Consider the following 18,657-nt stretch of genomic DNA (forward strand, 5'->3'; position numbering starts at 1 on the left):
GTTCGACATAGGTAGCCGTACAGGTACACAAATGTTTTGGGGTTATGTAAACGATCCGTGTTTATTTATCTGCCCAATTATCTCTCTGGGCTGCTCCTTTCGCGAGTAACTCTCTCATGTGTGCGTACCTGTTTATCTTTCGATCTGGCAACCCTTTTGTCTATCTGTGGTGCTTGTTCTACGACTACTATATTTGTACTTTATCTTCCCATCTCCCAGGGATATCCATTTTGATGAGTAATCCACGTGTAGTATCTTTCTATCTATTCACCTAACTGTCTTTCTAAAGTACAGACTCGCTCGGAAGCCTCATGCCAACCCAGATTTCAGTATCTTTTTGCAGGTATACCTTTGACGCAGATGGTCATTCTTTATTTCTAATATTCTCGAAGAAAACTCCAATGACAAGCGGAAGGGATTCATCGTCAAAATTTAAAATAGTGAATTAAAAAATAGTGTATACACACTCAAACACACACACACACACACACACACACACACACACACATATATATATATATATATATATATATATATATATATATATATATATATATATATATATATATATATATATATATATATATATATATACACACACACACATATATATATATATATATATATATATATATATATATATATATATATATATATATATATATATATATATATATATATATTGTTTTGTATTGCAAAGTTATGCTTCTTGGTGCCATGCTTTCATCTAACCTCGAGGAAATCTCTGCCTCTGTTTTTTGAGCGCGATTCGGAAACGGCAGAAGTAGACCGTATTTATAAATACTACAAAATTGTAAATATATTCATGAATTTCTAATACCTGTGAATATTTTAAAATTATCATTGTTCTCTTATGCCACCGTATTCGATAATCTTTAATAACGAAATAAAGACAATCCAGGAAAAATTGCAGTCCTCCTTTTATTCAAGTTAACACCTCTGTGATTTTAGCATATATCCATTGCATTATGAAAAGAGCGTAATCTTAAATAACCGAACCATTCTTGAATTGAAAACAAGCATTATCCTTTAACTTAGACGAAAGACCCTGATGTATTGGAATGTGAAACCAGTGTTGTTATCTGTCTGCATGTCTGTCATTTAATTTCTTCATATCTCGTGATTAGTTGTAAGCTTGTATGCTCTCTCTCTCTCTCTCTCTCTCTCTCTCTCTCTCTCTCTCTCTCTCTCTCTCTCTCTCTCTCAGCTAAAAAGGGATGTTTTAAGACCTCACACCCTAAGCATCACTCTTCTCCTCTGACCACCAATGAATCAATTACATGCATTAGTGACGCGCTATAAATTGAGGTTCGAACCGCCATGCCCACCACTAGGCAAGGTCTATGGTATAGATACCCCCGCCACTAGGGATTAGTGGAGGAGGAGGCAAGAAAGGGTCGACGATTCACCTGTTCGTTGTATCATCAGCGTTACTGACAACTGGTAGAATCCATATTCATTGGGAAATTCTCGTCTTATTAGGAAATTCAGTATTTGCTTAAGCATTTAAAATCTTGCTAAGTTTACAAAGAGATCTTCTCGACCAGTACTCCCGTAGAGTGGTCTTCGTTACACATTATGTTCTCCTTGTCGAATGTCTTTTTTGTATAATCGTTTTAATTACCAAGTATATTCTGCGTTGATTATTACTGCTGTTTTAGATCATTATTTTATAAGTACTTGTTTCCTTCACTGTTTGTATCTTGTTTACATACATCTTTGGATAATATTTTGTTGTATTGCGTATTTACGTGAAGTTGTGTATGTTTGTCTAATTTTTCCAGTTATGAGCAATGATTAATACAGAGGTAAACTTCTTTATTCTGAAAGTGCGTAGAATTTTCAGTTTGTTCTACTCCCCTAGTTTCGGCACAATAATTCTTTATTAATGCACCCATTCTGATTCTTATTCATGTCGTCCATGACTGCATTAATTTTTGCTACTTTTTTTTTTTTTGACATTACGCGCACGCATGCGTACATATACTTCTTTGAGACATAAATGCTCGACTCAACAAAATATATTTATTTGTACTGAGAAAGTTTGCTACAGGGCCTACAGCAGAACCTTATAACGAACTAAGGATTTTACCTATCTATATATAAGAACTAACCTATCGTGCCGTTTGTATATATACATATATGAATATATACATATATACTGTATATGTGTATGTATGTATGTGTATATATATAAATATAAATATATATATGTATATATATATATATATATATATATATATATATATATATATATATATTCAATCAGTAAGCTACAAACGTCCTTTAATATCCAATTCGCTCTACCTCGGAAATAATATATTTTCATATATGTTACCGAAGGGGAATTTTTAATTGATAATAAGTTCGTCGTCTCGTGGGCTCGAACCAGCGAAGACAAGAACTCAGGACTACAGTGGACGCATTTTAACCTACGCGAGAGGACGAACTTATTATCATTTAAAAATTCTCCTTCGGTAACATATATGAAAATATATTATTTCCGAGGTAGAGCGAATTGGATATTAAAGGACGTTTGTAGCTTACTGATTGAATATGAATCACGGTGATGTGATAAAAAAAGTCATATATATATATATATATATATATATATATATATATATATATATATATATATATATATATATATATATATACGGATGTATGTATACAGAGAGAGAGAGAGAGAGAGAGAGAGAGAGAGAGAGAATAGTAAGAACGGTTCCTTGGTGTGCCTCACACCCTCATCTTCCTTTAAGTTTAGTAACTCCTCAGACTGTTGCCCAGTTTTCATCTCTATTCGTTTCCTTTTTCTCATTTGCTCATGTGTCACTCTGGTGCTCGTCTCTCTCTCTCTCTCTCTCTCTCTCTCTCTCTCCCTCCATATTTTTTAGTGTTGAAGGAGAGAGCCTTTGCCTTTGTAGGTCCATTCATGCATATAATAAGGTTGGTTTATAAGGTCTGAGGGCAGAGCTTGACCCTCGTATTTTTTGGGTCTTCCTCCGGTGACGTTTTGAGGAGCTTGACTAACACGAGTCGAGAGAACAGGAATTGCTATGTCCAGCACCTTTTGCCTTTTGGACGATTCTCCATTTGGTTTAGGTGGTAATCTCTCTCTCTCTCTCTCTCTCTCTCTCTCTCTCTCTCTCTCTCTCTCTCTCTCCCGAATTTATTGTTTTTAATAGGACCATCATAACTCCGTAATTTTTTTTAGCATTTTGCTTTCCCTCTATATACAGTATTGCATATTTTATATCTTCTATCTATCTGTCTATATCTATAATCTTTTTCTCACACTTTCTGAATTTTTTGGAACATCCGAATCTCTCTCTCTCTCTCTCTCTCTCTCTCTCTCCTAAAAGCGTTTGGCTTGCAAACTTCAACTATCTCACTTGTTACTGTCTTCACTATCTTCTTTATTATCTCTTACGTTTTCTTTAGCTTACATTTATAACACTATCTTTACGTCTGATTTTCTTTCTCTACTACTTTTACATCCACTTTTATTTTGGTCCCTTTTCTTCTGTTTGTTTTGAAATTTGGTATATCTCAGAAACTGTAGCGTATCATTTAAACTGCTGTTTAGCTAGAGTAAAGTCATCATTATTAAGATTATAAACTAGTACTATTATTGCTACTGATATTGTGATATCATTTAGAGTATCATCATCAGTTTTAGTAATATAATCTTGATAATTATTTTTGTTATTTTATCGTTGTTTTAGCTATTGCTGTTATTTTAATGAGATTATTACTGTTATCATAATCATTATTAACAATCCCATCTGTTTGTACAGTCCCATGCGCCCCATCTTCGGTAGGAAAATGATCCGCAAGACCTACGTCGGATTATTCTCATCATCTTCGCGAGCGCTAATGATGGAGGTAATTATCGAAGGGGGATTAGTGGGTAAGGAGAGAGGTGGAAGGGTAGGGCTGGGTACGGGGTAGCGGAGTCTTATTTGCATGGGGCTTATCGTTGTCGATATCTTTTTGTTGCAAGGTGCGCTTGACTTGCAACTTTTTGCAATGGTGCATATTAAAGTGTTTGCTTTTTGCCATGTATATTAAAGTGTTTACCTTTGATTAAGATTTGGGAACACCGTAACGGTTGTCATTAATTTTCTGAGGGTTTTTTCTCGTCTGATTCCGGATGTTTTCCCTGGTATTTTGCTTTAGAGAAATGTAATGGTTTTTAATTCGTGTTTGGATAATTAACACATAGAAAAGTTGATGATCATTATTTCAGTCCAGACGAAAAGAAAGTAATCTGAAATCCATTTTGCCGATTACCCCCATCTCTGTAGCCATAACTTAAGCCTTATTAGAAACTGAAATGAAACCGTGACGCTCCATCTATCTGATAAGAGCAGAGTCTCTGACTACTGAATAATTTTAGTTAAAAGAAATGTAATTAAGACGCAGTGTCAGCAAAATATTCCAAGGAAATATCATTTACAAATACCACCAACAACCCTAAGATAAGGTCACTTCCAGCCTTTTCTAAGCTCGAAAGAAACCCCACCAGCCTCACCTAACCAGAAGCAACTAACAACCCCACATGTACTCAATCAAAAGCTTAATTGAGAAGGTACATGAGAATCTTATCTCCCTTCTGATTGTGTTGGGACACTAGGAAACTGAAAGGATGACTTGCCAGTTATTGCAATAATACTCGTATGCATGTCGGGGATCGTGATAAAAGATTCCTAAGCAATGCTGTTACTTGATGTAGCTATATGAAGAAGGACTGGAGTGGTGTTCAGAGAGAGAGAGAGAGAGAGAGAGAGAGAGAGAGAGAGAGAGAGAGAGAGAGAGCGCTCTTTTATCCATTTCTGTAAGATCGTTTCACCTTAAAAGAGGCTGGATATTTTGAGGTATTTCTTATAGAGAAATCTTACTTTTAAATAAAAAAAAAAGGTAACAGATTTGGAAGATAACTGCTTGCGCACAGATATTGCATCCATATCCATAAAAGATTACCTGTCATAGATGGGTTATATATGTGTTACATAGGGAAATGAAAATAGAATATAACAGGTTTTGATTTTTCACACACACAGACTAATTTTGCGCCCTTATATTTACATACTTAGTGTGGTAATATTTAATCCTTACATGAGAGAGAGAGAGAGAGAGAGAGAGAGAGAGAGAGAGAGAGAGAGAGAGAGAGAGTCTTCCGTTCGACGTTGTAAACAAAGAACCTTTTCCTTTTTAAAACCATCATCTTTTATGTATATGTTAATTCATTTCCTACATAGAGAGAGAGAGAGAGAGAGAGAGAGAGAGAGAGAGAGAGAGAGAGAGAGAGAGAGAGGTCCATTCAACCGTGCATACTTAGGAACTGTGACTTTTTTTTCATATCCTCACCCTTACTGCACATGTTAATCTCTATATGTATGTTTAAGAGACACCATGGGGGAGCGTGGTTATCTTCTAATGACGGAGAGAGAGAAAAAATGATGAGTGGAGATCTCTGTATTACTATGTTCACCGACCACTGGGGCTTTCAGCCAACTGATGTAGGGTGCTGCTGGTCACAAGGAAATCGTTAGTCCTTATATAGCGGGCCTAATAGCGCACTGGTTTGCCTTAAAGGGCCGGAAGACCCAGTCATTTTAAGTACACACTTTTATTTTCCAATTTCCATTACACAAAATTGGATGATTTTAACACGAACTTTTTTCCTAAAATTTTCATTACCTGCACGGGGTTGATGTATTTTGTTATCTTTCAATTTAACTACTGAAGTATATGTTTGTGTAACGACTTATTGGTTAGGAAATGTTGTGATATGATGTACCTAATTTTTTTTTTTTTTTAGCATTTACAGATCCTTTGTTATGTCTTATTAGGTGAGACAGACAATACATTACTGTTTTCATGCAGGCCAGTTGCTTGTAAAACATGTGCATCAACAGGAAAATGTGTGTTAAAGTACAAAACTTTCATACATAAACCCGTGTGTTAGGTACAAAATCTACACATATATGCATACATATATGTTAGTGTGTGTGTGTGTGTGTGTGTGTGTGTGTGTGTGTGTGTGTGTGTGTGTGTGTGTGTGTGTGTGTGTGTAGGCTTGTGCTCGCCCGCACATTCGATGTTATTTAGTACAGACACCATTTTAGATCACAGATCCTGAAAAACACCTTGAATGACCATGACTTTTTGTATAGTTTTATACTTTTACTATACGCATGGTTTTTCCCTCTCCTTCGTATAATTCAAGGCTTTTCCTAGACAGAAGTTTATACCAACGACGTCTATGTCCTTTTCCCTTGTTAATCGTCTATATTACTTTTAATATGAGTTGCAATGGGAGTGGAGAGAAATGGGTTTCATCATCGGTCATTCATTTGCCACCGTCTTACGTTATTCATATGCCAGTTCGAGTAGGACCAAGAACGTTTATTCGTTCACATTCTACAGTAATACAAGGGTTCTTCAAAAGTGAGGGGAGAGAGAGAGAGAGAGAGAGAGAGAGAGAGAGGTAGGTTTGGTAATATATCAGGTATACCTCCTCGACTGACTATTATTCTCTCTCTCTCTCTCTCTCTCTCTCTCTCTCTCTCTCTCTCTCTCTCTCTCTCTCATTTTTACCCTTAACCGAAAAATAACCCAAATTCAGACGCAACCATAAATCTAACCAGTAAAAGTAGTGAAAATAAAATATTCGAGGGAGGGCCTTGTCAACCCAAAACATTTTTTTCTCTTTTTGAGACACGTACCACCGCGATGGAGATACGAGATAAAACGAACCAATACTTATATATGGAGACACCTCAAAACAAATTATGGGGCGACAAGATTCGAATTTTGCCGAGAGACACTACAAGTCTCACTCTCGATCGGAGAGCGAACCGCGCGGAGACATACTGGGTGTCGATGGCGAAGATAGAGACCATGAATCGAATGGAGGTTAAGGATGAAAGGGGGCAGGGGGAGGGAGTGTAGGAGGAGAAGGATTTAAAGGAGGATGAAAGATAGGTACTGTGAATAATCGGTATTAAGAAGGAAAAGAAGAGTAAAGGCGTGGGAGGAACAAGTAGAATAGGAGGAGGATGTGGAAGAGGACAAAGGGAAAAAAGGGAGAGTGACATGAAAAAGGAAGAGTCGAAAAGGGAGAAGATGACTAAGTACTGTTTAAGATATAGAATAAGAAAACAAGAAGTGGAAATATGAAGCTAGAGGACTGTTAGTGACTCAGTAGATGCTGATGCTGATGATGATGATGATGATGATGATGATGATGATGATGATAAGGAGGAGGAGGAGGAGGAGGACGACGACGACGACAGGCAGAAGAACGAAGAGAAACAGATCATGGGTTTCTAAAGAATCATGATTAGGGAAAAGATTGATACTGCAGAGAAGAAGAATAAGGAGGAAGCGGAAGGGAATGGAAATGAATATGAAGGATATATTGAGTTGGAAAACAAAAGAAAGAATTATAAGGAAGAAATAGTTAGGGAACTGTGAATTTTAGCAAGACAAAAGTTAGGACGAGTTTCCAGGCAGTCACAAGGGTGTCGAGGACAGGAGTGAAAATAAATGAACAAAGGATAAAGTATAATAGAAACCAAATCATCAGTATATAGCAAATAACCAGTGTTGTTGGAATTCGAAGGAAAAAGATATTTATAAACGAATGTCCGTGATAAACAAATGAAATAGATATTATCACAGACAGAAAGATTATACATCAAAAGCAGCCAAGTCACAGAAGAGATCCTGATTTGAAGGATGTTACAAACATAATAGATTCCTAGCTGACTTTTGATGTCATGTGTAATAAATGAACCCAAGGTGCTGATATTTAGTACCCTTGTAAGCATGTGTGCATTGGATGCATTTTACTTATAAATTATGGTAGACTAAGTATGTTGCATACTCAATGTTTCAACGTCATCCGTATAATGGGTGAATGTAAATAGCTCCAATTATCAAAAATAATGATAGAAAATACGTCCTTAACATGCAAGAGATTGTGTTCTTTGAGGGCAAGGGCTAGTTAGTTTGCCTACTACAATTGAAAACGTGAGGTAAAGTATTCTTAGAAATTGCTTTTAAATCATGTGGGAATAAGATCTAGACCTACAAGTATATATCTTTTTATGAAAGAGTTGTTTTTCTTTTTATAAAAGGACTTAGTTTCTTGTAAATCTGTGTGCTTAGGTCTGTATTCTGGTCATTTTTAGGCAGGGCATTCCTAAAAGTTAAGTAGTATCATTACTTAGTTTTATTCTTTAAATATTGTAGTAGGCCCAGGATTCGGGTGTTTTGCCTTTAGATATTAACAGTCATAGAAAAGGGACAGATAGACGGAGAATACTGTACTTCCACTATTTATGAGTATATTAAAACGAATAGCAAATAGTAGTTAATGATCTATAATTTCCTTCAGGTCTTCACTGTTCCATAAGAGTATTAACGTATAATGGTGTTCTTTTTCAGTAAGTATTCATATGAATCCCTGAAGTTGGGTTCAGTGGGAATCAGTCAAATAGAGTAAAATTAACTTAAATCTGTCAATATCTTTAATGTCCCGTGAAGGTTCGCTGCTTCATATAATGCAGATATCTTTATGAGTATTTATATAAACTCGTGTCCATATACACAGGTACACACATGCACACACTGTATGTGGTGTGTGGATATTTTTTTTTAGATTTATTTAATTAATCCTGATGTTACTTTCTGAAGGACAACAAGAAGTAGGTTATGGAAGTTTTGACATATAGGATAGTGTGTAGCGACATGGTTAATAAATTATTAGTTATTGTAATCAAAGTCTGTTATGATGTTTCCAATGAAGTTTGCAGTATGCAGTGTAATATGTTAAGGAACAATGTTAATTCCCTTGCATAATTTCTCATGAAATGTTCAAGATCAATTGATGTAATCAATTACCTCGGATATCTCAGCCGTGGAGGTCCCTTGAGGCAGATATGGTTGATGGTATTTAAATGTGGTGTCCTTATAGTTCTCAACCCTCTCCACCAGCTCCACCATTGCTGGTCATAAAATGGTCAGCAGCTTCAGGGAAATCTTATATCACAAGGCAGCAGTTTGTTCTTTCAGCAGTAGTTCTCTGCTGAACCGAAATGTATCCGTCCTCTTTGAATGACAATCTGTCGGGTCCCTGATAACACTATTTATTATTTCCTCGTAATGTTTCTTGGCATTGTATATGTCTGATGATATTCTGGAGTGTCCATTAAAGTGAAATTTTTGCCTAACACTGCTTTTAGATCATAACAAAAATATTATAGTGTCCTTCATTCATGTTTGAAAGTTTTCACCTTTTAGAGCGTTTTTCTTCAGTAGTGTTAGCAATTCTTAAGAATCATTTTATGTCAACACATCATTCGAAGTCCTGCGTCCTGGATTAAATTTGGAATCGATAATGTTCTGATATAATTAATTGTCTTGATATCCTTCCACCGATAAACACAATCACATTCAATCTGACTTTGATTAGTCAAGCAACGTCGTGTTTCTCATTTTCTCGATTTTGATTTAATGTTATCAAATGTTCACAACATCCTTTACAAGTAGGAGGAAGTCCTTAACAGGAGGTTATTGAGGCTGGATGTCCATGAGGAACATCCCACGCACCATCATCTTGCAGGTGGCTTGGTAGCCTTGGTAATAATCCTCCTTTTTTGCGCTTCAGAGGAGTCCTTACAGCGATTCGTAACACATCCGTCCAGCTCGACGGTCACACGTGCTCTGGAACACTTGCTGGATTCCTCCTCGTCAGTCTCTCGCGCTGTATTGGTCACAGTGATCTAGGAATCTCGCACTCCGGTTGGGTTAATTTTAAGGATGACGTCACTGTGAGCCAATCAGTGATTCTTAACCTGCTGTGGGAAGCCAATCATTGTCGCTATAGAGAAGGATGGGTGGAGCTTACTACACATTACACGGCGAAAAAGTAAAACGCTGAGATGCGTTGATAGTACGGTTAACAAGACCATATATGGAATGCTCTAATAATATTTTGAATACTAATGCCTTATAAACAGCTTCGAAAAGGACTTCTAATTGAGTGGGTGGCCGCTACCTCTTTCATGCGAGGGCCTCCTATCTTCCGATGGTCGCGTGATCAATTAGCAAGTAATTTGGAGGAAGGAAGGGAAGGGCATTTAAAAACAGATTACCATTGTCCTTTTGCTACCTTTCAGAAGAACTTTCAGGACAGATGAACTTTCATTGTTACCTTTTTATAAGTCAATTTTTATCCTTCTGACCCTACTGATTTCACTTTCATTCGAGAAAAGAGGAAAAACGCCCACTTCTAAGATGTAGAGGAAGAGACGATCCGGATTTGAGTTACGACCTAATTGTAGGCTGTAGATTTGTAAAGAGAAAGACGCTGCTTAGGTTGCTCAAGAATAATAAACTATAATTATACATTCTTTTATTAATGGAGTTAACTTGAGTTATTGCAAAAGACTTCATTTCCTGCGTTCTGCACATCTCGTTTGTCTTGGTTAGTCGAAGCAGTTTTAAAATGAAACAGTAATTATGTAATCATTCATTAGGTAAAAACTATGAAAATTTAATAGCCAGTGAAAGTTTTTCATAATGTAAATTATCTGTCTTACCGACAGTATATGAGAAACTTTATACCAAATATATTTTGTTAATGTCTTGTTGGTCGACTTGCTTAATAAAACAGGTATTTACGTATCTTATATTAAACGAAGATCTTTCATTTTCGTAGAAATGGTTACAACTCGAGCAGAACGTTAAGTTTATAAAGCATAAACTGCAATCTTGTTTAAAAATACTTTTATTACAACAACATCGGCAGTATTGAAGAAAACCGTGGAGATTTCAATGCTCTTCGAAGTAACAATCCAGATCATGCACTCTTGCAAGTCGTAGAGAAGAAACCCTTGGAGATTTCAACTCTATTAGGAGTAACAATCCAGATCATATGCTCTCTGATGTCGTATAGAAAATTTCTTGTGGGCGTGTACTTAGATTGATGTATTTTACATAGCTTATCTTACGCTTTAAAAATTGTATAATGATTTTCTTCATTTTTCACTCACATTTGTTAGTCACAAATAATGTACGTGTTTCCAAGTGTAGTAGTGTTTGAGATGAGATATAAATCTTTCTCACCTCAAAGTGTATTGTGGATCGAGTTTACCACTTTACATTTTACTCTCCCTTTTTTTGGTTTGGATGTATTTCTCTTATGCCTCAGATAGTTTCTCACATGCTAACAGCAGGAGCCACATAAGTGGGTCTTCGGGAGGAGATATTCCATATATATATATATATATATATAATATATATATATATATATATATATATATATATATATATATATATATATATATATATATATATATATATATATATATACACGCACACATACACACACGCACGTCACAACGCTTTGTATTGTCATGTGTAGGTCGAAATGGGCATATGGAATATTGTTTGTGTTTTACTTTTTGTATAAATTTTAGTTTGTAATGGAAAATAATAAGTACATCTCCACACTTCACAGTCTTTTTATGGGAGAAAAAGATTTTGTACTTTTGTTATTTCCTTTGTAAATCGAGAATTATTGTCCGGCTTTCATACCTCATTCTCTTAGTTGAGGAGTTCATTTCTTCACAAGTTGTAATTTGTCTTGTTTAATCGTTTTGTAGGATTTTATCTCATTAATTGAGTTACATACTGTTCTACGCTTCAAATTCTCCAGTGTCAAGGCATTTACACAACTAAACTAAGAAATTTCTCATTTGTTTTAAAATATATATTATGTGTATGTATGTATGTGTGTGTATACATATATACACATATATGTGTATATAATTCCTTATACTTTAGCGCGACCATTAAATTTATCTTTTTTTCATTGTTCCTGTTATGCCCGAGATAAACATTTCTTCACATGGTATAATCTGGGGTTTTATATCTGTCTATCGCAACGACTGTTCTTTTTTTATCATCTTCCAAGTTTCAGATTATCTGACTAGAAATAACTGTTCTTCCTGTAGGAGACAGGTCAGTGGTCTCGTTCGTGGTTAGCTTCCTCCCTGCCTTGTTTCCTCCTGATTTTTGCCCTCCGCTGGCCAGGGCTGAAATAGAATATATATATATATATATATATATATATATATATATATATATATATATATATATATATATATATATATAATAATAATAATAATAATAATAATAATAATAATAATAATAATAATAATAATAATAAAAGAAAGTTACAGCCATAATATGAATATCAGTCAAGGGATGTATAAACTTGATCCTTTAATATCAAAAGAAATTTGTAAATTGTTTAAATTTTAAGGTAGGCAGTAGAGATGTATGGAAATAAGATTAGCATAATTTTGTAAACACAGTACGGGGGCAGCAGTGCTGATGGGTTTTCCAACCCCGCCTTCCTGACACCTGTCAGGTGTGGACCTGCAGTCTTCGATGGTCGGTACGTTTATCAGTACTGTCCCCTGAGAGTATATTGTGATTTTTAGCCAAATGAGTTTTGAAGGCCACTCCTACCTTGACACCGGCCTGTGGACGGATCTGTAGTCTCAAACGGTTGTATATGTTCGTTAGTACTGTTTCTGTAGTATATATATTTGTGACTTCTAATTATTCTTTATTCTTTACCCCCGACTGATTCACTGTAGTCAACTATTTTGTAGATTCTGCATGTATATGTTTCTCTCTCTCTCTCTTTCTCTCTCTCTCTCTCTCTGTCTTTTCAGTAGGCGAAAAATATTTGGGAATGTATGGAGCTATTTTGGCGCGTCTACAAGTTATATTTTTTAAACGCTGTGTAGCGCGAAACATCTCAAAGACTGATAAATCATTGTTTTTGACAATTTGGTTATGAACTTTGGAATCGGTTTTCCTACTTGTTATTACATTTCTCTGTTGCTTCTCATGGAAGTATTAATTGGTTGGTTCATTCAGTACAAAATCGCCCCTTAAGACTTTTATGCCGGAATGTGTTGTTAATCCTTGAAGTTGCCATATGTGGATTGTAAGTTTTAACATTTGGTCCTTGGAAAATGATTTTACAGTGAACTGTGCAAAATTTCTAGGACTTGCATTACACACGAAAATTCTATGTATGTACTTAACATAAACTGTTTATATGATGTCAGTTCAACAGAGGAGAATGAAATGCAACTGACTTACAAAAAATGATGTAGTTTTTGTTAATTCCAAAGAGCACTGCAGCACGTAGGTAGTTAAGCCCATCTAAGAGAAATTATTTTCCGTTTGTCGCACAGTCACAAGTCGCCCACATTGGTCAGGGTGCAACACCCGAATTGTCCTCCGTGCTAAGACTCAGGCGAAGCTCGGGAAGCATCAAGGTAGATAGAATGACTGATGTAAGATCTCCTTGCAACATGTTGGATTTTATTTATAACTGACTAACTTCCGTATAATGGAGTCACAGCAACTATGGATATCCATGAGATCAAAGAGGGTCTGTGGACAACGATAAATGGTCACAGTTAGTTGTTCAAAACACCTTTGACTTGCGAGAACAATTAAGAAGGCACCCATTTTTTTTTAACGAGCTGTCTTTTTGTCATGGGTTTGCCGTATATAAGTATCAGTGATAATAGAGTTAAAATGGTTGGTGATAGCAGTGGCAAAATTTGGAACATAGAAAGCAAAACAATGCATAGACCAGAGAAACGGGAAATTACCAAATCAGAGGCTGAATGTTGGTGTATTAAGTAAGACTTTACCTTTGGAGATGTACGAATGCCATATTGAGGTAGTATTGATATTCTGATCAAAGCTAGGGCTAAAAACTCTTCGAAACTTGGAGAGTTTCATACTTAATTGTATGGATCAAAATGGAACGCAATATTCTGGATAATTTGCATATGCTAACAAGTGGACCATCCAGAAGTAAATGAATTACGTCACATTACTAAAGAGTTGGTAGAATTTCAGGACAAAACAGGAAACTTGACATTAATGAAAGACTGGAATAGTGTCAGTAGCAAGAGTAGAGGTGGAATGAAAGTGGTTTTATATGGACTAGGACAAAAATGAGAGAGAAGACAAGTTGCTTGAATTTTGTAAAAGCAGGAATTCATTCTGAGATACACTTGGAATATTGGGAACTGTGAAAGCTATCAATTGATATCAGACGTACATAAATGCTGTGAAAAATGCAAAGCTGTATCAAGGATCAGTTTTAGTTCATCATAAGTTTGAATTGGTGAAAGATTTTGCAAAACTCTGTCAATATGAAAAAGGTAAAAGAGACAAAATGTGGGGTATAAAAACTCAGAGTAAACCAGGAAAGTGACTGAAGATATAGAGGCAAAGGAATGAAATCTAAATTCGGTAAGTGATGCAAGCTAAAGAAAAGTAAGCAGTACAATAAAGATAGTGGTTAAACAAAAAATATCGGAAACAAGGAGCATAGATAGCTAAAGAAATTAGTAAGAATATTAATGATATTAGATGGAAAACAAACATCAAAGAAGGAAGTGTGTGTTACAGAGGATTGTATAATGACCTGAAAAAGAAACTGATGTAGCTAGAGAAATAAAAGACGCTAGAAATTGTTGAAGAACTGTAGGACAAAGGAAACCAGCCTCAAAATATATGAATGGAAAAAAAGAAGCTGATGTTATTAGACTACAGAATTACTGAATAGTGGAACTGACAGGGAAATAAACGAGTTTAGAAATGATAAAACATCAAGACCATATGATATCCCATGAAAATTGTTAAGAATTTTGAAGTAGTCAGAGAAAAACTGGAGTTCTTGCACCATAACATGTATAGAACGGAATAATGACAAAAACACAGAGCCAAAAGATGTTTGAAATATATATCAAGAAGATTCAAAAACGTAAATAAGTTTGGAGGAAAGACCATTTTGTCTTCTGATCTGGATGCAGTACCAATAAAGTATTAAGTATTATGAGAATTGTGACAAAGTGTTTTAGACCATGAACGGGAAATGTACCCATCTCGTTGAATTTGCATACGCTTTGGCTTTTTAGATAATGCAGTAAAAGTTTTTGGAGAGTTTGAGAAGAGTGACTGTAACTGCAGAGATATAACTTGATACATTTGTACGAGAGAGAGAGAGAGAGAGAGAGAGAGAGAGAGAGAGAGCCTCAGTGGAAGAATCAGAATGCTGAATCGTTGAAAGATGATTACGGTAGGGCTGTTAATTGTCATTTATGTTACTGAAATGTATGCCAAGGCCACGGTAAGAAGCATTATTGCCTGTACAGAAAAGGGTTTGCAACTACTGCAGGACTAAATTGACTAGTAGAAAGATTTGGAATGAGGATTATTAAAAGCATAACCAAGTTGTTGATTTTTAGATGAGTACAGTAGGTTTTCCTTTGAAGGTATGCATTTGTATTCAGAGGAAGAGGTAGAACAGTTCACATAGGAGCTAGACCTGCGATGTAATATTGCTAACACCAGACTCTCAAGGTCTGCTGGATAAGTTTAAGCTTTAAATTTGGGATGAGGTAACTATTCCAAGCCAATGTCACATATATGGTCATGGAAGACTATGGGCCACGGGTGCTTGGCATATCTGTTACTTCTGTCAGCACCCCCATACCTAGTTATTCAACACTTGTCCAGCACCCATAGGCTCATTGTATCCTTCAACAGAGCTCACATGTAACCCGCAAGCCTTGTTAGTGGTCACTTAATCCATCGGCTCTTTGTACCAGTGGCACACTGTATCCAATAGTGGCCATGCAACTAAATATCAACCAGACCTTACAAGGCCCACCCCACTGATCGAGTCACCATTATTTACTTGATTCCACTCATGCAAGTATAAAGCAAACCCAACGACATTAACCCCTAAGATCTGTAAGATCTATGACGCACCAAACGCAACACGCAACACTCTTGCCAGCCTCTGTCCCCACCATAATCAGGCACCATCTGCCCCAAACCCCCAGGCTTTAATACATTAGTTAATGCTTTTCTATAAAGCAGGCATCAAAACTCGGAACCTCATCCCACCTCCCACTCAAGTTTATCAACACCACTAATTCATAATACATGATGGTGGAGGTGGCCTACTGCCACTCATTCGTAACCTAACATAACCCCTCCACTTTTTCTTTTAACCTAACCCATACCCATATACATAATCTAATCTAGTCTCGCTCTCTCTCATGCCTAACCCAGCATCTACATCCCTCCTCCTCTCCAGTCAATCTATACCCTTTCTTCTACCTCTGTTAAACCTTAGCCACTACTCACCAACTTACCCTTTGTAATCCACTCAACTGCGCCACCTCCTTTAAAGATATTAATAATATTGGAGTTTATGTAAGAGATAAAAACTGAGTCGCATCTCAAGCGAGGCCTTTTGATTATCCCATTTTTGTGTGCACCAGAGCTTTGTGTAGTTCGATTCTCAAGAAAATCCGACTTTATTCTGATGTTTTTGTTCTGAAAATTGCAATCCAACCCTGTAATTGAGAGATCAAAATCATCAGAATATTCACTAATATCGTTACTTTTAGTTTGCCTCCAAAGTTACCATTGCCATGCTTTCAGATCGGGTACTCTGATGTTGAGTCTTTGATGCCTGACATGGCCCCATCTGTAATTTCTCTTATACATAATGTATCCTTATCATCAAGCTTTGGCCCCTCTTGTATTTCTCGCATTGTAACACTTCTATTAAAAATATCATGTTCAGCATCACAATAGTTAGTCACTCCTTATAAAACTACACCATGGGCAATGTTAAACTTTGAGAACATAAAGGTATAGGAAGTCAATAAAACAAAAACGAAAAATTCTGGCATAACTGTGTCTTACCGCTTTGGACTCTTGTCGTACCTCTGCTTTTATTCAGCACCCCGCCTTGGATTAACACATATTCCAGATCCCCCTTCCCCCTACCTAACCTAGCTAAACAATTGCCTCATTTCCCTTACTTAATCTCGCTAAACTACGTCTCTCCAATTAATGGATAACTTAACACATATCCCCTTGCTTACTGTCCCCTGACACTTATCCTTCCCCTACCTCTTCCTTCTTATCTAACCGAATTAACCGTTGCATCATCCCTTGTTACCAAACGCCTTATTGCCTCCATTTACTGAGCTTAAATCCTACCCCTTCCCAAATTTCCTCCTCTGTAATCTAATCCAATCTATATCAGCTGCCATTAGAGCCTATACACTAATGCTGGCTCCAAAACTGGTTTAAAGAGGTGGGCTGAGTGCTTGACCGTTGATCCTCTCTTGTTCAAGTTACAAGCACCACCATATCCATGCGTAGCCTAGGAGTAATAGAGAAGTGGCAACCAGATGAGTGTAGCAATGCACCACCACATTACCAGTCCCAAAACAAACAAAGCGAAGAGATGCTGGTTGCATTCGTCACTGGATTGGAGACCGCCAGTGAATGCAAGGCAACAACTGTCCCACAATTGCCAGATACCACTTGCATATGAACTTTGGCGACTACTAATGAAACTCGTGACATACTCCTCGAGTCTGAAAGGAGTAGCAACAGTCACATTAAGGTCTGAAAGCCAACAGGCCAAGTTTGTAAGGAACCTTAGATATAGCCCCTCCTCCCAACCACCCCATTCCACTACTTCATTCTCTTCATAGAGTTGTTCCTTTCCTTTTTCCCTTCCCATGACATTATGAATAATTAATCTACATCTGTAAATATCCTCAGCCCCTTTAGTCTCTTTACTCCACAAGTAAAATTCTGTCTCTTGACTTTCATTAGTAGTGCGTGTGTGACTTCTCATTAAATCACTCCAGACTCATTCATTTAGTTATAATTATTTCCAATACAGTCATCAATCCTGATCATCATACCTTTATTTGTGGCACTGAATTCCAATCATTCAACAGTTTCATGTGTTCCATCATCACTGAACCTCAGTCATGGTTGAGAGTTTCACATTCCTCTGCTGCAGTAGATTCCAGATGCACTCAAGACTTACTCAACTTCTGTTACCCTCTATACTTTCATTTCCTCTCGTAACACTGGGTTCCAGCTGGGATCAAAAGTTAGCAAGTGCCCTTGAGGCTCTGGACTGAAGTCGTGCTCAGGATTTTTCACATGAACAAACTAAATCTACTTTCAAGTAAAATATTGCAGGAGAGCTAGTTTCTAGAATGTGTCACCACGTGCCACAGGAATATTAGCATGTAAAAACAGTGACCTTGGATTGTGGATCTTGGGAGGAGTTAGGTCCTAGTAAAGGCTACCATATTAGTAGAAGATAGTTGTCTTTGCTGTGTTGAAGGAAGTTATAGGGAGTAGATATATGGGATTGACGCCTAGAGAAAGAAGAACAAGGAATGGTAGACAACCTGAAATATGGTAGAGGCTACCAGAAAATTTGAATGCTAGCTCGAGATAGGGTTCGCAGAAGAATGACAAGACAATAAATGGACCGTCTTTTTCTTTTTTTAAATTCAAGATTGATTTCTATGAAAGTGTAAAGTAGTTGATCTTTTGTTGTTTGCTTGCATAGGTGTAACAGACCATGAGTAAAAATATAAATACAAATATAGGTGTAAAAGACCATGAGTAAAAAAATAAATACAAAATACTTTCAACCACTATTTTCTTCTTGAATTAAGATTA

The 18,657-nt window shown here is 36.5% G+C and overlaps 1 protein-coding gene and 1 long non-coding RNA gene across 2 annotated transcripts in view; one reads left to right on the forward strand and one right to left on the reverse strand.

Moving 5' to 3' along the window:
• LOC136825739 (uncharacterized) overlaps positions 1 to 9,758 on the reverse strand; it is a 36,889-nt gene extending 27,131 nt beyond the window's left edge. The window contains exon 1 of the mRNA XM_067082559.1: positions 8,935 to 9,758. Coding sequence (XP_066938660.1) covers positions 8,935 to 9,036 — 102 coding nt within the window. The 5' untranslated portion in view covers positions 9,037 to 9,758. The remainder of the gene's footprint in view (positions 1 to 8,934) is intronic.
• LOC136825776 (uncharacterized) overlaps positions 1 to 18,657 on the forward strand; it is a 478,081-nt gene that overhangs the window by 126,441 nt on the left and 332,983 nt on the right. The window lies entirely within an intron of this gene.

Source organism: Macrobrachium rosenbergii, chromosome 3 (genome assembly GCF_040412425.1).
Source record: "Macrobrachium rosenbergii isolate ZJJX-2024 chromosome 3, ASM4041242v1, whole genome shotgun sequence".
NCBI classification, from domain to species: Eukaryota; Metazoa; Arthropoda; class Malacostraca; order Decapoda; family Palaemonidae; genus Macrobrachium; species Macrobrachium rosenbergii.